The 21472-nt window shown below is 50.4% G+C and overlaps 1 protein-coding gene across 3 annotated transcripts in view; it reads left to right on the forward strand.

The window, feature by feature from the left end:
• Nucleotides 1-21271, forward strand: part of Dac (dachshund family transcription factor) — a 198881-nt gene extending 177610 nt beyond the window's left edge. For 2 of the 3 annotated variants that reach the window (XM_076816218.1, XM_076816219.1), the window contains exons 9-12: nt 6237-6383; nt 7087-7353; nt 16604-16690; nt 19073-21271. In XM_076816218.1, the coding sequence (XP_076672333.1) occupies nt 6237-6383; nt 7087-7353; nt 16604-16690; nt 19073-19125 (554 nt within the window). In that variant the 3' untranslated portion in view covers nt 19126-21271. Of the gene's footprint in view, nt 1-6236; nt 6384-7086; nt 7354-16603; nt 16691-18532 lie in introns of all 3 variants that reach the window. The other variant, XM_076816221.1, reaches the window with a different exon arrangement.
• Nucleotides 21272-21472: the final 201 nt, after the last annotated feature.

Below are 21472 nucleotides of genomic sequence, written 5' to 3' on the forward strand. Positions count from 1 at the left end.
CCGGCGTAACCGCCTCTAGCCGAGTTCTTTCCTTCAACGCGAATCTAAAGCCCGCAGGTTCGATAAACAGACATCTCGATAACGTACACAGCGGATGTTAATAGGATAAATTAGTTTGTCCTATAGAAACAGTCGGCGAGATGAAGCAGAACACGCGCACGCGTGTGGCCATCGCGCGCCCCCGGGCTCGAGCCGTAAAAAAAAAAGGAAGGAACAAGGCTCGCGGGGGCGCGAAAGAGGATTTTCCCTGGAATATCTGCTCGGATACCGGGGCCATCCCGATATCGGATAAAAGAATAATACGTAAAAGCGAAAAGCTTTCGACTTTACGACGTTCCGCGAGCGAGGGCGATGGGGAGCTCGGGGGTTTAGAGGCGAAGGGTGGCTCGCGCAAGGCGGCTGACCCTCTCGGGGATGTTTCCACTCGCAAACTGGATTCCGATGACCGATCTCCATTTCCATATGGGTCACGGAGTACAGGAGGGTGGCGAGAAGTTGTCACCGCGAAATTGATATTTGAACGACGAAAGCAACCCCTGGCCGAGGGTGAGAAGCTCCACCGAAACGATTCTTCTTTCCCGCGCGCGTCTTTCTCACTTCGATATTTACCGAGAGGATCCTCGATCCTTGTTCCGGCGAAAGGGAAACCTCCGCGCTCTGCTTCTTTTTTGCGAGGGAGAAGGAAAGGAAGAAACAAGGGGAACGCGACCGGAAGACATTGGCTCGCGGTCTCGTCGATTACTGCCAAGGACAGGCGAGCCCTAGCACCCGTCGCGTCGGCCCCGTCCGAAATTAGCATTCGCACAGGATGCACGGTCTAACTACTATCGACGTTCGTCCGACTATAATCGTCCGCAACGAGCGGCCAGAGCGTAATGTTATTCAGCAGACGGCTTTGTATGGATATCGAGAGAGCCGTAGAGCACAGATGCTGTCCGTCGGAGGAGCGAGAGTGGCCGGGCCTCCCCGCGTCTCGAGTAGGTGCGTAAGAACCCCTTTAAACGACGGCTAACGGCTGTTCCTCGGTCCTCGAGGACGTATTCGGGCAAGATTACGCGCGCCCGTCCAGACGCCGCGGTTCATCCGCCTTCATGAATCGTAATTACGCATTAAGTGCGCGCGGACAAGCTTCCCAGCCCCTAACCCTAGCCTCCCTCTACTTCTCCGACTGGAGCATGGTTCTGGCGATCGGTGAAGCAAGGAGGATGAATTGAAATGAATCGTAGGTGTCTGGAGTTGTGATGGAAAATAGGTTGAGGAAGCAAAGTGGCCAGGGGGTGTCTTGCGACGCGAGAATGGTTGCTTCGAACCGGGGAGCGATTAATTTATTATTATTAATTTTTCCGAAGCAGATTCCCGGTCATCGCCGGTATCGCTCGCGGCCCAGGAAGGAGAGCGAGTGCTGCAGGTGCCGGGAATGGTCAATATAACCACAAAATGTAAATCATATCGCTATTCCCAGAGGGCCTGTTCCGCCGCTCGCTCTATCCGCGCCACGAGCTCAAGCTCGTATCCAGAGCGGACCTGGTAAGACGACCGGGTCGTGTATATTAGTTTCTGCGGGTTTCCCTGTTGGATTTGGTCCGTCCCGCACCCCCGACTGTTTACGCGGCCGGCTGCTAATTCCCGGAGATAGACGACGACTTTGAATACGCCCTGAAGCAATGCTTGTGAAGTTGGCTCCTCATTTTGTGAAAAATTAAAAAATCATTGTTGTACCAGTTTGTACTATTTAGTTTTGTATCGCGTTGCACCGTTGAGAGTTTTCAAAAATCCCATGATTAAAGATAGTAGGGCTGGGACTATTTGTCGAATTTTTCGGTATTCGAATATTCGAATATCCAAGTATTCGAATACTATTCGAATATCCAAGTATTCGAATACTATTTGAATAATTAATTATTCAAATACAGATGTATTCGAATAGTATGGTGTGAATTATAAATCAAGTTCTTTAGGTTCATTTATCAGGGCGAAATCTTGTAAGCTAATCTTCACCCACTTCACATGATACTATTCGAATACATCAGTATTCGAATACATCAGTATATTCGAATACATCAGTATTCGAATAGTATTCGAATAATAACATTCGAATACTCAAATATTCGAAGTTTATTCGTAGCATTCGAATACTTGTAAAATATTCGAATATTAAATTATTCGAATAGTCCCAGCTCTACACTGTACCCAATTTTTGTCAAATGATTCCTTGCAAACAGAAATGGGCAATTTTTTTATTTAAATAAAATTTCGAATAACGAATAAAAAAATTAACTTTATTCAACGAATAAATTCTCGTCGAATAAAAAAGTTAACTTTGTCGTAATAGAAGAAAATCATTTACTCACATGAGAAACAAAAGATTAGCTTTAAAAAATAACTTTTAACCCACTGAATGTCAACGTATACGTTTAATTCTATACGTTGTTTCTGTTGAACGCTCCCCTCGGGGCAGGATCCGGACGATTCGAGTCGTGACAGCGGCCAGATCGATATCGGGCAGCAAGATCGAACCGTATCGCGTCCCTCTTCACCGTGCCTCCTCCTCCTCCTTCTCCTCCTGCAGTGGAACGAGCGTTAAACGTAGGCGGACGCGTCGAGAGTCCGCGGGTCTTCGACGTGGGGAGTCCGCGCGGACAGCGGCCAAAGGATTTCTGAGCGAGCGCACAGCGGTAGCTGATGTATTTTGACGTGTCCGACGAGAGAGCCCATTCCCCCTACCCCTCTTTCGCTCTTGCTCCCTTTTTCTCCTTCGAGTGCATTATCTAATGGAGCATTCTCTCCCCTCCAGCGACGTCCCACCCACGCCACCCTCTACCTGCCCCCTCGCAGCTACTTCTCCCTGGTCGCGGGTTTTTTCGAGTCATCGACGATCCGCGATACATCGTTCGGGGAACGGATCCCCGTCTGCCGTGCTCCGCTCCTGGCTCCGATTTCATAACCACGACCGCAAGCTTTTTTCTTCGACATTCTTCAACCTAGAACCTCTAATAGGTCAGGCTAGAGCGACTGGCCTTCGCCCCAGCCTCAAAATACTCATCGACATCCCCCGAGCGTAGGCAGAACGCGTACCTCTTGCTTTCCCGGCAGGCTGACCCGTCTCCTCTGCAGGCAAGAGAGACGAAAATGTCCGGAGGAAGAGCAGGAAGGATGAATCGTAGCCTACCGATCCTGGTCCGGCGATCTGTCCGGAGCTGTTACACGGCTGTTACGTTCGAGGCGAGGCGGAACAAACCCGCGACGTGCTTCGAGATGGGGACAATCCGAGAGAAGGCCGTCAATCCTCGTCTCCGAGCAACTATTGTCCCGATTGAATCGGTCGGACATCGAATTCCATAGCAGCTCTTTCAGCTTCGAGTGTCAAAGCTTCGCAGCTTCCGTGCGCGAACTCCGAATGGAAGCGTCGGCCCCGACGATGGCCAGGGTCGAGCGGAGAGCGGAGAGGAAGGAAAGGGAGCTGGAGGACGGAGAGACTCGTGCGGCGGTTGGGAATCGTAGGTGGAAATCGGGCCGGAGCAGGCCCGGTTCGTGGCAATTCTTTGCCGGCTCGCGTGTATCCTTAGTATGCAACGTATGCAGTCGGTTGTTACCGAAGGAGTGGTTTGCCGAGCGGCCAATGGCGAGTGCTCGAGCTAATACTAGGGTGCCGCAGCCGCGCCATCTTTGCATCATAATGCTGCGCCCCCCGCTTTCCCCCCTTGGTACACCACCGCCCGCTCCTACCGCCGGAGAGAAGTCTGCCTCCCTTCCCACCTTATCCCACCCCACCTCGCGTTCCTCCTCGCCCTCCCTCGCTCCCCTCCGCCGCGTCTCCCTCCCCTGCACCCTCCTGCGCTTTCTCCTCTCACCCTCCTCTCTGTCGTTGCACACCTATTCGAAGGAGAGACGGCACCTGGACGGAGAGGCGGAAGGCCAGAGGGAGACGGAGGCCGCGAGTAACGTCTGGATACCGCGTTCCTCGAAACTTGGTAAGAACAAGAACCACGACGAGGAAAGACAAAGGTGTGCACGCCAAGGGAAAGGGAGCACGATTGCGATCTAGGAAGGGAAACGGGGTTGTCTGCGCCTCGTCTGCCGGGAATCAATCACGTATCAGTGACACTCAACCGCTGTCCACCTGCTCATTAACAGCAACGCCGATGAATCAGGGTTTAGAGCATCAGCGGTGTCTCCAGTAGCCTCTAATAGTTCTTGCGTAGGGTAGACCGCGAGCGATTGTAACAGTGGGGCGATTGTAACGCGTTAAATATCTCAAAACATATGATGGATATTAACACATATTTTGGATATATGATGAAGAATGAGATTTTGAATACACACCTCTATATCTTAGCAGTATAGATAATAAACATGCATAGTGAAGAAAATAACTTTTCGATACCCTAAAGTAACTTTTCCTTACTGATTTAAAATTGTAATATAAATACTCCCTTTGCAAGTACCTGTTTTCTCTATTTTTTAATATTTAATCTGGCCATTTTTAAAGTAATACTGATCGTTACTTATCACTTTTAAGTGTCTCGTTAATAAAAATTTATAATTTAAGTTCGAAAACCTGGTTGGGACGATTGTAACATAGGCAGTCGGGGTCGGTTGTATCGAGACAGACCCGAATAGTGACAAAGAAGATTAATAATATTGTCCTGTTTGCATGGAATCCTATAGCAGAGCACAAGTAAACCAAATAAAAAAATGGGGTCAATGTACTGAACGTAAGGATTGTTCACATGAAGAATGCACCAGTCAAAACGTTTTCTATTTCTATCACAATGGCGACAACGCATAATTGGTTATAATTTTTTTAATTATTATTATAATTAAAATCAATAAATATTTTAATTTTGTAAAGTTAATTTTGCGCTACTATCGACTCCATGCAGTGTTACAACCGACCCAGGGTCAGGGACGGTTGTAACACTTTCTCCGCTTCTCATTTTTTTATTAATACCCGGAATATTACCTGACATACAGCGAAACAGTTGTGGCTGAAATAATGTAAAATAAGTAAGTAACATTTTCGTAAAAAAACTATTGTTGTAACTGTAGTAGTTTTTGCGTAAGCGTATTCCAAAGTCAAAGTGTTACTACCGCCCCCGGTCTACCCTACAGCCTTCTCCGATGCCAGCTGACCGATCAAGAACGATACGCTCATCCATCGCACGATATTTTCCCCAATTAGACTGAAATCACTGACCCTCCTTTCGTGGAAATCGCGGTGAAACTGCGACTACTAGCTCGACTTTCGCGAGGAACGGCCACGGGAGAAGCGGCAACGCCGTCGATCTCGATGCAACGAGGATCCCGTCGATGAAGGCGTCGACAACAAAGCCCAGGTTCGCGAGAGATCGAGTCAAAAGTGGCGGGAGCGGGTGATCCGGGCAAGACACAATGGCCGGACGCGCCGGTTCACAATGATGGAAAATAATTAAAGCGAGCAGGGTGGAGGGAGGCGGTTCAAACGCGCCGACCAGAGGCCCGAACGATCAAGTCGATCGGCTCGGCTGCGAGGATGCGCCTGACCATGTCGAATATCTTCCTGCGCGTGTGAGATCGGAATTTCCCTATTCCAGGGAACCCTAGCGGAGGAAAAATTGCAGGATATTTCAAAGTTCAGGTTGTTTCTGAGCTTTGCCCCTCGTCTGTCGCAACGGTAGACATTCCTGGTGAACGAGTCGGATCCAGTGGATCGAACGTTCCGAGGTCCCTGTCATAATATTACGGCCGAGCTGCCGGTCTATCCTCGACACAGCAAAATGAAGTAATCAAGTATGGTGGCCATCCGACAGCTGGCGAGGCTGTCCGAATACAAAAATCCATCGCGTTCGCAAGTCGCGCGGCGTTGCGAGGGGAACCGGTTTAACCAGGGGGGAGACAGCGATTCGTAGATCGATCGATAACTAGACCGAGCCGATTGATCGACGTCGATCCACGGTGGCGCATCGTCGACAGGCGCGCACGGTAGCCGACGAGACGATCAGACCCCCGCTTAGACGCGTGCTCGAGGTCCGAGGCCCCCTGCGCTGACCGTGAAGCCCCCCGCGGTACAATGATACGCCAAGATAATTTCGTTGGACTTTGGCCGCGCCAGGGTTCCGCCGCCTGGGGAACCGGGCACACCTGACCATCCCGCTAAGTCGTTATGACAGGTGTCCGTCGAAACCCCGTCACGAAAGAACGCGCGACACATCGAGTCGATGAATAAACTGACGGTTGGTTTTTATCTGTGTTCGCAGTGATGTACCAGAAGCGGCTGAAGAAGGAGCGAAGAGCAAGGAAGCGCGTGCAGGAGCAGCTGGACCTGGAGATCAAGAGGCGCACACAACTCGAGGAAGCGTTGAAGGCGACGGGAGCATCCTCGGAGCAAGTCAGAGCGATTACCGGTAAGCGGAGGGACGGGGGTCTTGATTTTCGAGAAGCGACGCGCGTGCCTGCTCCAAGATTAGCCAGAGCGAGACGCGGAGCAGGAGATCGTGGACGAAAACGGATACGAATTCCCGTCGAGTTCTGGCCTCATCGTCTCCGCAGCAAAGCTCTGCACCGAGAGCCTCCGGGCTGCCGGTGATCTCGGAATAAATTAATTAATTCGCCGAGGCAGAGCAAACAGCCTGACACCCGGCAGAATACGATTCCTTACTTATCCCCTGCCGCCGGGGGAGATCCGTCTCCCCCGTACCCGTACCCCTGGCATCATCGTCGCGGCTCCCGTTTCTTGGCTGACGATAAACGCCACGATCCCCTGGCAGCGAGAGGGCCACCGACGCGCTGCGCCGCGCCGCGGCACCCCTCTTCCTGTCACTAGCAAAACTCGAGCGGCAGCCCGAAACCCTTTAAGTGAAATCTCTTATTCCGATACAGAGAGCCAGCAGGTTCGCGTCTCACCCGCGCCGCTGATTAACCCTGTCAGAAGCAGAGACTTAGCGATACTAATTTCAAATGAAACGTAGCACGCGAATCTGCTCGTTCGAGGCGCGCGGCAAGAGGACGGGAGGGTGGTGCTCGAGGGGTCGTTACCTGGCGTGCAGCAAACGCCGAGCGCGATCAAAATTCCCACACCGATGGATTTGGTCTTTCTGTTGGGCTTAGAAAACGTGACGGTGGAGGCGCGCACGAGTTCAGAGCCACCGGAGGCTAGTCCGGTGCACTCGCAGTCGCAGCAGCAGAGCTCGCAGCAGCAGTCGTCCCAGCAACCCCTTCAGCAGCAGCAGCAGCAGCAACAGCAGGCCCAGCAGTACAGGGAAGCCCAGGTGCCGCGTCCTTCCCAGCAACCTTCCACCCCCGAGAAGCCGGCATGGGGATACGGGCTGGACCTGATCGGCAGCCAAGCCTCCGCCTTCTGGCAGAATTACCAAGGTCAGTTTCCAGCTGCCACCACCTCTCCTTCAGTTTCACAGAGTCCCATCGCGTGCGGATCATCTGGAACAGAAAATTCGGCAAGTGGTTAAGGGGGTAGTGGACTATTGGATACTTTTCACAATCTATTGTGGGGACGTTTGCGAGTAATTACAAAAAAAACGTCGGAATGTATTGTAAGTCCGGGAGAGTTCGACCACTTTTTGGAAAAGAAATTGTAGCATCGTTGTTTTTCACATTTTTGTCGTTTTGTGTAAATTAATGCAAAGCCCAAGCAATTTAGAGTATAATTCATATAAATTATAGTGTGCAATAATTTCAAATATTATTTTCATTTTCAACCAAAAACATTGGCACTGCAACTGGTCGGTCTCACCCGCATGTCGGGGTTAGACCATCCACCCACTACAGGTGAGACCGACCTTGAAAAATAACAAAAAGTGTAGCTTATAAAAAATATAATACACGAGGAAATTAATTGATATATTATTTCTTCTTTAGTTTTCCACATAAATCGCAAAAATTCTCATTCTTGGAACATCTATCATGAAACCAACGGCTGCAGCGCATACATTTAAGGGGACATTCTACTCTCTCGGCCGAAAGATCGGCCACTTTTCGGTGATTTATAATGAAATATTTAAAGTTTTCGAATTTCGGGGGGTATATTGTACCACTCTTGAAATACAAGAAAAAATCTTTGTTCGCTTATTTCATTTGTTTACATAAATATTTCGCAGTGAAGTAGGCGGCTTCAGAATTGCTGGTGGTCGAAATTTCGGACGACTGGATCATCGGAAATAAAAAAACGAAACATATTTCTAATTCGCAGGAGTATGGTTATCTCGCTTTCCACGAAACATCAATTCTGAACCAAAATTCTTAAAATGAGAGTCGATCAATGTTGAAAGTACCGAAAAGGGCATTTCTTTTCTGTTTAATAGATATAAAATGTGGGAAAATATTAAAAAATCTTAAGATATTTGTTGTTAACGAGATAGCCATACTCCTGCAAATTAAAAATAATTTCAACCGCCAGCAATTCAGAGAAGGCCAACTACACTGCGAAATATTTAAATAAACAAGCAGAATAAATAAACAACAAACATTTTTCTTGTATTTCAAGAGTGGTACAATATAGCCCCCGAAATTCGAAAACTTTAAGTGTGTACATCATTATAAAAACCATCACCGAAAAGTGGCGGATTTTTCGACCGACAGAGTAGAATGTCCCCTTAAGGAGGTAGTGGACTATTTCAGCTTAAAAAAATCAATATTTGTTATTTTACTGCTTCTGAAAGTCTTATCCTTTACGAAAATTTTAAACAAATGTTCGTGAAAAATTGAAATAATTGTCGAAGTTGCAGTGCTCACCGCAAAACCAAATTTTTACAACTGCTTCTTGGGTTTCGGTTGTTACTATATTATAAACGTAAATACTTTTCTACGAAAAAATTACCAAATGTTCTTTAAATGTTGCTCTTTTAAGCGCAAAAAGTTTTGTAAAAATATACGCGTCCGCTTTAAAAAAAAAAATTCACAAATATTCGAGGCCGTTACTCGACAGTTGCAGTTAATTATGTTCGCCGCTATAACTTCTACAATTATTCGAACTCTTTCATGGAATTTCGTTTAAAATGTTCATAAAAGATAAGACTTTCAGAATGAATAAAAGCAAAAAATCGTTTTTTTGAAGCTGAAATAGTCCACTACCCACTTAAGGTGTGGGAAGGGATCGGTAGCGAGGGACTCTGCGGAGGATCAAAGTCACAGTGGAATAAGAGCGTACAGTGGGGCAGGATCGGGGGAAGGGAAGCAGGAAATAAGCCGCGAGGGTAACAACGGGTATCGGGCGAAATTTAAGAAAAGCTGGATGCCTCGCGGGCACCCTTCTTCCAGCGTCGGCGAGGAGGGTGCACCGCGACCGGCGATGAAAAGAGGGCGAGGACCCGTGGCAAGCCGCTAATTCGGATAATCGCGTTCCCGTATTAGGATCCACTCAATTTTTCTGATCTTCCGGCCGACTGACTTCGATCCTCGATTACCCAAACAAAAAAAAAGAGGAGCAGCGACCGGGGCTCGGGCGGTGGGTTGCGAGCGACGGAAAGGAGGGCGCGCGCGGAGCGGAAAGAGACGGAGGGCAAAGAGGTGAGCGTCGTGCCGGTATCGCGCAAAGTAAATTATTCGAAAGATCTGCAGAGAGGGAGAGAGAGCAATCACGCCGGGGGCAATAACAACCCCGTGTACCAAGGAACGTAGGGAGGGTAGGTGAGCGACGGGGAGGGGAGAGGTAGTCGGTTCTGACGAGGAAACACGAGGTATTTGAATAGGGTCCCGCAGCCACCCGGGCATCATGATGCGGAATCCATTTGCAATAAACAACGGAGATTTAGGTGGGGGCAGGGGGGCAGGGGACGCGAGCGAGAAGGTGGAGTATAGGTCGACGGAACGTCGTCGTCTGAGGTGGGTACTTACGCCGCTGAGGGGACTCCGGGGCCGCCGTGTCTTCGAGTCATGCATTCTATACGAACAGCGCCTCTCATTCTCCTTGGACAGCGTGAACCTCGGCGAGAAATTGTTGGGAAGGATCGAAAGCGATCCTCGAGTGTCGCGCATACTCGACGGCCACTTAGATATCCTAAGTAGCTAATTTTCTTGAAGCGATCCTTTGTCGAATGGGAGATTAGGGGTTCGAGAGTTCTCGTCCGAAGGGTACAGCCTCGTTACCACCCTACAGTGCGAAGACGACTCGCGTTTTTCCACAGAGAATGAGAGGTTCGAGAGCAGAGAGCAGAGAGCAGAGAGAGAGAGAGAGAGAGAGAGAGAGAGAGAGAGAGAGAGAGAGAGAGACCGATCGCGACGGAGCGAATCGCAGCGACCGACTTTCGGTCGGTCCACGGGCATCTATGGAGGATCTTTTTCCGAGTATGAGCGTCACTGAGTGTAATGCAGAGTTTATGCACATCTCTGGCAAGTAAGGAAGGAGCCGTAATTTCCCCGGCGGCCACCGTGGCTCTCGGTGGCGTTACCTGTCCTCCCTCTCTCCCTTCGTTTCCCTTAAACCCTCGCCCCTTACCCCCCGACGCCGTCGCGCACCGTTCCCTCTCGCTTTGTCTCTGTCCCCCTGCCCGCTCCCCTCGCCGAGTTTCTCTCCTACATGCCGTACGTGTACGTGTTGCCGCGCACAAGCGTACCAGCGCACACGACGATTCCATCGCGTCCATCATCCAGCATCCACCATCCGAGGAGTACGACGGAGCACTCCGCCACGCTTTAATATTCAGACTATATGCAATAATTTCGCAGCAACCATAACGTACCTCCGCTCCTCGCCGCGCGCCTCTGCTCCGCGCCCGCGACAGAGAGTATACACGCCGGTCTTCTTATTCCTCTCCACCTTCTCTGTGTCGTTTACGTCCACCCCTACCTCCGCCCACCCTGCGTCTTCCACGAGCGTACAAACATGCTGGAGAATGCTCCGTTGGCTGGGCGACGCGACTTTATCCACGCTCGATGCGAACGAGAAACTCCTACAGATCTGCAGGCACCTCGGGTCTATCGTTTCGAATCCCAAATTCCGAAGGGATTGTGCAAATCTTCCGCGGTCTCCTCAGCGTCGAAACACTCCCCAATCCCGGTTAAAGGTCCCGGTTAGAAGCGTGCCATCTACCGATCTCCAACGATCTCCACCTCCTCCACGTGCGTGCACGAGTTTGCACCGCGAATCTATTATACCCGAGAAACTCGGATCGTAAAACCAGAACGGGCCAAGGCGGGCAATGCAATGTACTCTGGCTCGATTTTACCTTGCAAATTCGTTCGCGTATCTCCTCGGGATATCTGTGGCCGCCCTCAAAGGGAAGAAGAAAAGCGTTCCGCGGGGGTTGGCGAGGTGGGGCGGAGGGACGCGAGGAAAACGGCCACGGGTGAAATATCCTCGCGTCCAAGTGGTACACCTGTAGGCGCGCGTGCGTGTGCCATTAGACGAGAGACGGGAGACAATAACCCCGCGAGAGTGATAAACCGTGACGCGTGTGTGCCGGCAATATAGAGGCGAAAGGAAGCTAACGCGTCGACACAGGAGGGTGGCGGTGAACGGGGCTTGAAAGCGTCCCTCGCCGCGAATATATCCACAAGACACGACGTGGTTTTCCGGCGAACAAGCCCGCGACTAGAGGAATCGGGAGGGTGAGCCGCTCCTATTTACGCCCGATGGTAGTTCGCGCGAGGTAGGGGAGAGTCCTACAGTACTGGGCAGCGTACACTACCGGCTAAAGCTAGATCTCGCTTCCAGTGTTAGTTGGCTGCACTATCGATGCAGAAACAAATGAATTCCGGCGATTTTTCCTTCAGTATTACCAGAGTTCTAAAACGTTTAACGTTTACGCTGGTGTTCCGTACGACAAACGATATTTTTCATAGCTGATTTCTTATTTCTCAGATAACTAAATTTTGTCATATTACGTGCATTATTGTTACACTATTAGCTATACATAAATGCCCTGGTTTTTTCAATTTGCTTTGTATATTGCGTATCAAACCTAAAACTTTGTCCACGTATTTGTCGTGCAGTACCGGCTACGTTTAGTCGTCCAGTATCGGCCAATTTTTTTTTTTCCTATAATTATAGTCCTCAGATTTTTCTACATTTGTGGACGTGCCTAAATAAAAGTTTTATTCTATTTTAAAAAATTTTGGCAAATATTATTAATTACTTAGATCTTAAAATCTACTAATTTAATAGTTAGTCAGTACTGGACGACAATTCTTCGTTCGCTGCGAATTACAACATTTTCATTCCAGCGAATTATTAATCTTTATGATAAAATTAAAAAAAAAACGATTTGTCCCCTCTCATTAAACACTATTTGCACTACAAATTACTTCTTTGAAATTTGATTTTTACCAACAGTAGTCCAAGTTATGGTACAAAAACTTAAAGTGGCCGGTACTGTCGGACTCTCCCCTAACTAGGTGGTAGTAGCTTCTGTCGGGAGTATCGCAGGCTTCCCTCGTGACGATTACGAGACGCGATTTCGCCGAGGGACCTGCTCCTCCTCTCCCATCCCCTGCTCACCTCGTTGTCCATCGTTCTCAGCCACTTCCAACTCCCTTCCCTGTGCGACTCGCGCGATCCACGACCTGTCCGCTCTCGTCGCGGCGAAAAAGTCCGAAACAACGAATTATCTCCGGCGTTTCTCGACCGTGTAATACGTAAAAGGCGCGCTGCTTTGTCGTCGGCCGTGGGTGTAACGAGCGACGATTTCGCTCGACTTGCGATTCCATATCGCCCGGAGCGCCGGGGCAACGAGAATCGCGGGCGGAATTAAATTCGCTTCTGTCGCGGAGATGGGGGCTCGACGCGAGGCGAGGCGAGGCGGGCAGACGAGGAAAGGCACGGTGGGCCCTTAACTGAGGGAATCGGAGGAAATCGAAGGAGACAAGCGAGCAACGGCACGCGCATTCCTCTCCGTCCTCGCGTCTCCGCTTTTCGTTCCGCTCGTATCGCCGCTTTTTGTGTCTCCGCGCTCCTCCATGCACCTCCTTGATTCATACAATTTCACGGTCGGCTTGGTGCTCGAGCGCCTATCCCCCGCGTTCTTCATCGCCCTCTTCGCCCCCCTCCTGTCCCCCTCTCGTTCCTCCCCCGTTCCCTCCGCCTCTCAGTCCGTGTTCTGTTTTACATAAAGATCAGAGCATTAAAAACGCGGCGCTACACGAAATCAACCCCCTGGCCGCCTCGTCGCCGCCTTCATCTTCGTCGCTCCGCTCTTTCCGCTCCTCCAGGACCTTCCTGCCCTCCTCCTCTCTCCCTACCTCTTGCCCTTCCCCGTCTCGACTCTTTTTCTCCTCGACTGCAAGCTAACCCCCTCGACTCTGATCCGCTCGAGAGCGAGAGAGCGTTCGACCAATTACCGCCGCCCGGGATACGGTACAAGTGCTCGAATCGTTCGCTCTCTTGGATGCCGGGGCGCGAGAAGATCGTCGAACCTGAGGAGACGTTTGTTTTTGAGCGTGCTGGGGTCACGAACGCCTCGCCGCATAGGAAATTGCTGGTTATTTGGGCCGCTGCACGTGCAAGTGTCGTTCTTTTCGATCCCAAGGACGGAGACGTACAAGAGTTTTTCGAGAACCCTCCTTTGCAATGGACGCACATAGTTTGACCAGGGAACGCGGCGGAACCGAGGGAAGAGCAGGTCGACCCGAGACGCGCACTCGTCGCGCCCGGTGCTGCTTGTAAATGCACGAACCCTGTCGAGCGGCTCTCCGGCCAAAGACAACACGTCCTGCGCTAAACCAACCCTCGCTATATTAATTTACCGCGGCAAGATCGAACAACCTCCTATCCGCTTGCTCTATGCACCCACCGAACCTCGATATCGGTGGAAGGAGGAGTGGAAACAACCTCGTAACATAATAATTTTCTGTTATATTAGGGGAGACCGGGGCTAGTTGACTAATTTTTAACATTTCTAATTTTTATAAATAGAGCATTGGTATTTTGTTGACTTGTTGCACACCAAAAGTTTATAAATTTCATTGGGTATACAGGCTTAATTTTTTTAATTGTTTTAATTGAGTCTAGATCGTAGTTTTTATTATATTTAGAGTAGTAAGACGAATAAGTCAGCAAACCCCGGCTGTGGGGTTAGTTGACAAATACGAGGGGGTTAGTTGACTTGACATTTACTTTTCAGTTTTAACCCTTTGCCTGCGAAAGGCGTATATATACGCTGTCACAGTTCCAGCAATATATACGAAAGGCGTAGGGTAGACCGGGGGCGGTAGTAACACTTTGACTTTGGAATACGCTGACGCAAAAACTATTACAGTGACAACAACAGTTTTTTTTTTACGAAAATGTTACTTATTTATCTGACATTATTTGAGCCACAACAGTTTCGCTGTATGTCAAGTAATATTCCGGTTATTAATAAAAAAATGCGAAGCGCTGAAATCAATAAGGGTATCATTGACTTAATTCATGTTATATATTTGTTCATTATGAACACAATCAAATTACAAATTTGCTTGTTTTTTTTTTTAATTTTCAGATACTTTCAATTCTACTTAAGATGGTGCGTTTGTAACTCAAAATTGCAGGTGTTTTGTTCCCTAACTTCCATGTTATACTTTCCTTACAAATTAATGGTATTTACAAAAAAAAATATTATCGGTTCTGGTGCTTCAACTATCCCAATATGGAATTGTATTGAAACAATTCTGTGTACTTAAAATTCAAAAAAATGTATTTTCTTCTCTGTTCGAACCACTGTGCGACGCGCAACGTTCACCGCCGCGCGAACAAACGCACTTCAATTTCGCCGGCGACGAAAAAACAGTCGGTCGAAGAAACGAAACGGAGAATCGTGCCGGTGAATGGCGCGTGTCCGTGGAATTTCGAGTGTCCGTTGCGAAGAGGAAAAAAGGCGATGGGGCGGCGCGTAACAATCACGTTGCCACGTCCAGAGGGGCACAATACGGGCGATTTTTTCGAGAAGTAGCGTCGATAGGCAGCGTCCTCGCCCGCGTATTCCCTCCCTCTTTTTTCCCCTGCCCGCCGCTGCTGCCTCGATTCCTTTTCTCTTTTCTTCGTCTCCTCTGGAGAGGCGAGTTGGCCTTCTCGCGATGCATTGTGCGCCAGTTAATTACGTGCGGATAAACGCGCAGTCATACCGGATACAGTTCGAGGCCCTCCTTTCAGCGGGACTGTCTCGGGGCCCGGAGTCAGCGGGCGAAAAAATCCGGGCCCCGGGACGCGGGCACAATGCCCGACCGTTTAGGGCCGAGAAAAGAGACCGGGAAGCCTGGGCCGGCCGCCGGCTGAAATTGTTTTCATTGTTCGGCCGATTTGTCAGGGTGTGTAATACGGTAGCAAAACTATTAGTCGGTCCATCTCTCGGGCGTACATACGTGCCGAGTGGATGCGGCTCGGAAGATGTATCGCGGCCCACCCCTGGCCTTCGGAGCCGGAGGAGCGCGATGATCGGACGCGTCGCCCGCGACGCCGACGGCGACGCTTTCGGGACCCTCGCTCCCAGCGGCAGTCGCGGCCGTCGGCGTATCTTGAGCAGTTAAATTGTCATTTGGATATCAAAGGGACGAAACACCCCGCGCGCGGATAAGGGCGCCAGAGGTAATTTGGCTCAGTGAAACGCAAACACCGGCCGTGGAACGGTGCAGCGCCCTGACGAACGCACGAATTCACACCCACGCGGCTCGAAACAGCCCTTCGAGCTATTGTTGCTCAAAGCATAATGGAATCTCGGCCCCGACGTCTCTAGTCCCGCGCAGCCCGAGCAACGGGGAACCGAGGTTCCTCGTCCCGCTCGGCCGTGCGCCAGTTAACTGGGATTTAATGGCCTCGCAATTGGATTTTACCATTGCTCGTTGCCCAAGGAGGCGCCATTTCACGCTTCCCGATTATATTCCCGGTCCTATCCTCGTCGCGACTAATCCTTTCCCTCGACCTTCGATTTCAATCTAGCGTCGTTTAAATGAAGGACGGATCCGTTCTGGATAAGGGTCAGCGATTGCAGCGCGATTGGAGCTGAGCGATAGCTAGACGGTCAGTAGATTCCGACGAATTAAGGGACTAGGATTAACTTCTGAACGATTCCTTCCTTCACCCCGATCGCAAGGGTTTTCCCACGAGAAATGGATGTTTAAATCGCTGGTGGTTTTCTGTTCGTCTGCGAGAAGATCGACGGTCGAGGACCCAGCCGAAGGGAGATGGTTTCGTGGGCTTAACGAAGTAGACCGAAACGAGGATCTCGCCCACGGTTAATTCGGCGCGATATCATTAAAGGGACATTTTCCAGTTTTCACCCTAATCCTTGCGGAATTCAGTGAGCAAACCTGCGGCCCTTTCACGCCTGCCTTCGTCCGTTATCCCTGTGTCCCGTCCCTTACCCCTTTCTCGCGCAGTTCGCGGTGGCTGGTTTTCCACTAATTACCGCTCCGTTTCATCCTTCGCGCGTTTCGGTTCACGCCTCGACGAAATCGACGCCAAGACGCCTGCTCCACCATCGAGATCCAATTTCTCCGCTCCCTTCGCCCTCCTAGGACCATCTATCTTGGCCCTGCACCCCTTGATTTTTCTGCAGGTCCCGTTTGTTGATCGACTACGCTTACATAACCCCCTGCGATGTACCACGCCCACGCCACCTTGTTCGCGGTCGTGACTTTCACTAGGAGACCTTCGACGCCCGGCAGCCAACCAAGTTTCCCCGTGTTCTTTCTGTCGCAGAGTCGCTGGTGCAGGAGCTGGAGCTGGAGAGAAAATCGCGGCAGCACCAGGCGGCCGAGAGGGACCAAGTGAAGTCTCCTCTTCAAGGTACGTCCCGTGGATCGTCCAAACTATTCTCGATAAACTCGTCCGACTGCAAACGATGGCGACGGTGACCTATCCCCGCGTGAAGCTAGCTCTAACGTCGAGCGCCGCAAGTTTCCGAGGGGGAAGGGGAAAGAGCACGCGTCGCGGAAAGTTGGATTCTCGATTGCGCGTAGACCAGGGCCAGCCTCCCGATCTCCGGCGGCGGTAACACCGCGCGGAGGAATTTCTTGCGACCAGGAACAAAGTTCGGATCTTTAATTAGAAAGTCTCGGGAGGCGGTCGCGTTCGAAGGGGGTGTTTCTTGCAACGGCGTCACTGGCACACGCCGACGGATTCGAAACTTACCTCGCTCCGGCTCGCCTCGCCTCGCCTCGCTCCGCGGAAACTTGTCGAAAGTTCCAGGCAACAGCAAAAACTGTATACTCGTGGCTGGCGCGCGATTTCAATGCTCTCTCTCTCCCTGCCTCTCCCCGTCTCTCTGCCGAGGGCCCGACGCCCGGTGACGGTGCACATAAATAATCGTTTTTCTCCCGCGGCCTCTGGGTCCTCCCCGAGAGAGAAGGGCTCTGTCTCTTAACGAGTGGGCCCTTAATTGGCTGCGGCTACGTAAAGTCAACTTCATCCGTGGAATCCTCCTTGGTGCTCCTTCGCCCTTTTTCGGTTTTTTCAGTTGCTAACGGCGGAAGGTCTCGCGAATTTCGGGCGCGCTCGACGCTGTTTTTTCCGGTCGAGCGTCGGGTCGTTCCTTAAGGGGACCTTCTGGTCTAAAACTCCCCGAAATAGGTGATATTTAGGAATTAATTCAAGGAAAACTACTATATATAATTTAATGGGACTCTTTGCATTGTATTAAGTATGTCTTAAATGATAGAAATATATTTTTTGTTTTATAATTAATCATTGCACACGGCACTGGGGAATCGTTAAAGTCAAGGCGTCAACAAATTTATCCAAATCGGTGGGACCTGTATTTCCAAAATTTATTAACCGATTCGACTGAAACTTTTTTTATTTTCAAGAATATACTTCTGGCTAAGGGGAAACCAGAAAAATTACAAAAATAACATTTTTTTAGAAAATTACGACACTTGAAGTTTGAAATCACTTTTTCCCTATAGTTTTCATCCTTTCAACGCCTTAGCAAACTATAAATTTTCAATTTTTTGTTTTTTTTCTGGAATCCCCCCTAACCACAAGTATATTCTTCAAAATAATAAAAAAATATGTAAACAAATATTTATTTTAAACGATTTTATTAAAAATGTAGTAAGAACTAAATTAAAATGCACTAAAAACTAAAGAATAATTCTTTTCTTTTACTTCAATTTTTATGGAATTAATATCACTTTAAATAAAATCGTTTAAAAAAAGTTTCAGTCGAATTGGATAATAACTTTTGAAAATACAGGTCCCACCGTTTTGAGAACACTACTGTTTCGAGAAAAACGCGTTTAAAGTTTTACGTGGGCGCTGAGTGGCCGGTTGTTGCCCATGCATTTGTCGCTACTCAAATGCCTATAACGTCGGGAATTTTTCCGAATTTCAACAAATCCTTTTAAACACGTATTCCTGAAAGGTTGAACATTCGAAAAATGAAATAAAATAAAAATCGACTTTTAGACCGGAAGGTCCCCTTAAGGTGTAATACAATGATTCACGGGTTCCCTCGGGGAGAGGGGGCGTCGGGTTCAGTTACCCGCGCCGCTTTATTTTTGTATTAGAGGGTGGAGGGAAGCTGTGAATCACTGTAGGATCATTTACGCGAGCTGGAAATAAAAGCGAAATGCATACCTGTCGCGGCCACCCCCCATTCACAATATTGAGTGATTGCTTTGTTTGTAGAGTGATACGATGGACTTGGCCTTTTCTCGAAAAAACGGTGGAAAGAAAGGGGAAAGAGGGATGGGAGCAGGACGCGGCCGAGGAGACGGAGCAAATCGAATCCGGTGGACTATTAAAACGCGCAGTGATTTTCAATCATAAGCGACAGTTGGATAAAAAGTCGAGTGGCGGCTCGATCACAAAGGGGGCCCTAAGGGCCGATGAGTCGACCGGTCTCGTATTTACGAACGCGGCCCTGTAGGCCCTCTCGTCCTTCGGTCTCTCTTTCTCCCGCGTGCGGTTGGCCCCGTGTATTCGTCGCACTCCGTCGTATCCGTCCGTTTCGCGTTGATCTACGTCTCAACAGGCAAGGATAATTAGTGAGCGGCGCCGCTTCCAACCGAACGATCATCGAATCATTCGCTCGGTGTTCTTTACCTCTCTCTCTCCCTGCTCGTGGCGTATCACCGTCGCCAATACGGTTCGCGTACCGGGCTCGGCAGGACCAAGGACTCGCGCGCACCGCTCCAACAGTGGACTCTTGACCCGCTTCTGTTTCAGAATCCCGGACGGGTTACTACAAGAACTCCGTTCTGTTCACGAGCGCGACCTAGAAGAGGCTGGAGGAGGGCAGAAGAGGGGCAGAGCGTCTAGCGAGCAGCCAAAACGAGTAGTGACCGATCGAGGGGGATGGAACGAGCCGCGAGCGCACGGAGCAAACTCTAGCAGTGGCGGCGGCGCGAACGATCAGCGGACAGACAGATAGACTCTTGGTCGTAGTTTCGAGTGATTCGCGTGAACTCGCGTGATTCCCGCGGCCGAACGATCGACGAGGTGATAAACGTGTCGCGGAACGAAACTTTCCGAGGGAGTGCGCGAGAGAGGGACAGATTTTGGGGGATGAATTCGAGGCTCGTTGGCTGACGCGAAGCAGACTAGCCAGGGAACGAGTTACGCCCGCTGTTTAACTTCTGGCGCGGAGAGCGTTCAGTTCGAGCTCGAGGATCCTCGATTTCGGTCGATGGAAACACATATCAGCGAGGCGCGTCGGGCGTTCCACCGTTTCCCTTCTGCAAAGTGCGAGACCGATCGTAGCTCGGCTTCTGGGCGGGAACGGGGACCGTCCTTCGCGAGCCAATATTCGCGAGGCGCGGAACGTGCATAGGTGAATGTATACCAGGTCCAAGGATGTACGATATATCGATCAGCCGCGGACACGAACGGAACCGCGTGGCTTTCGTTTTTCAGCCGCGGCGCGGCGAGGATGAGTGGCAAGAGGGGTAGTTAGGGGGTCGTGGAAAACGACCGGCGATCCACGAGGTAATCGCGAAGAGGCGACGAGACGAGGTATATTTCTAAAGACTGCTTGAGAGTGCGTGCGCGAGTGCATGCGTTCCTAGACGTACCTATCTCCTAATTATCGAGCGACTTCATTAGGTAATCGTGTTAAAACATGTACGGACGATCGGGCGCGCCGCGTCGGTTTCGAGTATTATTATCATTATTATTAATATTATTTCGCCCGATCGTCACGGAGAGACGCGTGCGTCGTCGAGCGTCGCCGGCTCGTACCGAAAAGCCCTTTCGAGACCCTTTCGCGACACTCGAGCGACGAGGAGCGCGATCGGGGAGCGATCAGCGTCGAAATTGTCAGTGTCCCCGTGACGAGCCGCGACCCGACTTTTCTGTATCATATAGAGCGAGAGAAGCTGTGTGAATGTGCGCGCATCGCTGACCGGAAGGCTGGCAGGGAGAGAGCGAAGGGAGAGCTTGCGAGAGAGCGACGAATCTGATGGAAACGTGTGAAAGCGGAGGTTGAATATAGGCGTAGAGCGGTAGAAAAAGAGGACGCTTCGAAGGAGCGTGGGGAGGAGGGATTGGAGGAACAACGGAGGCATCTCCCGTGCGTTTTAAAATCGTAACACCTTATTTATATAAATAACTTAGTTACTACCGTCGACAAGTAAGGCTAAATGCATAATTGCGTGTGTCCCGCGTTTGCGTCGGTCGGCCCTGCTCGGCGGAATGGTCGCCGAGAATCGTCGGGACGCTGGTGCCGGAGAAGGTCGGAGGACCGTCGCGGTCGGCGAGTATTTCACCGAGACGGCCGATCCCCGTATTTAAGATCCATGTACAAAGTCTCTTGCCCGTAAGGTTCTTGTGTTGTAAAGTTCACATAATCATAGTGTCTAGATCGTACGTACCGGCTAAAGCCCGTTAAGACGATGCTACACGTAGTGAAACGAGAATTTAACCACCGATAGCTCATCTGTATTTGCCATCGCCGCTACCAGTCGATCGAGGGGGTGGGGTCAGGGTTCTCGCGGTGGAGAATCGCCGAGCCGCCGCGCGAACCGTGCGTATTCGTACGACTCGTGACGGTCGAGGGATGATCGGACGCGAGGATGGATGCTCGATCGGGGTTCCCGTGGACCAGCAACGTAGCCACCGTTCCACGAGGAACGACAGCGGGTGTCGATAGACGAGCGCGCACACCGTCGACGAGCGACGCTGACGTTGGACGGTTGAATCGGCGATTCTCGAGCGACGAGTACGGGTTAATTCGCGTCCGTGCGGGGCGGGTTGCGATGCAGGGGGGTCGGGCGGGGAGGAACCAGTATCGCCACACACTACCGAGTAACGATGACGACGAGCGATGACGATTCTCGCGATCGGACTTATACAATCTAGTATCGAGGCAACAAAGTGTATTCATTGTAATTCAGCATTATTACCTATAAATAAATAGTTGTTATTGTACGTTTCTGTGGTGGTTCTTACCCTTCCAGCAGTCCCATCACCACGATTAACGAAGCACTCGTGGAACGGGGACGAAGCGAGGATCTCTCGACGGCGGCGTAAGTGAATATACTCTGGCGCGAAGGGGCTTCGAGGTGTTCGCGTTTACAATTACTGGATCGCCCGGGCCGATAGATTCGTTCCCGGTGGGTGAAGGAGCGC

Source organism: Andrena cerasifolii, chromosome 7, assembly GCF_050908995.1.
Source record: "Andrena cerasifolii isolate SP2316 chromosome 7, iyAndCera1_principal, whole genome shotgun sequence".
NCBI lineage: Eukaryota > Metazoa > Arthropoda > Insecta > Hymenoptera > Andrenidae > Andrena > Andrena cerasifolii.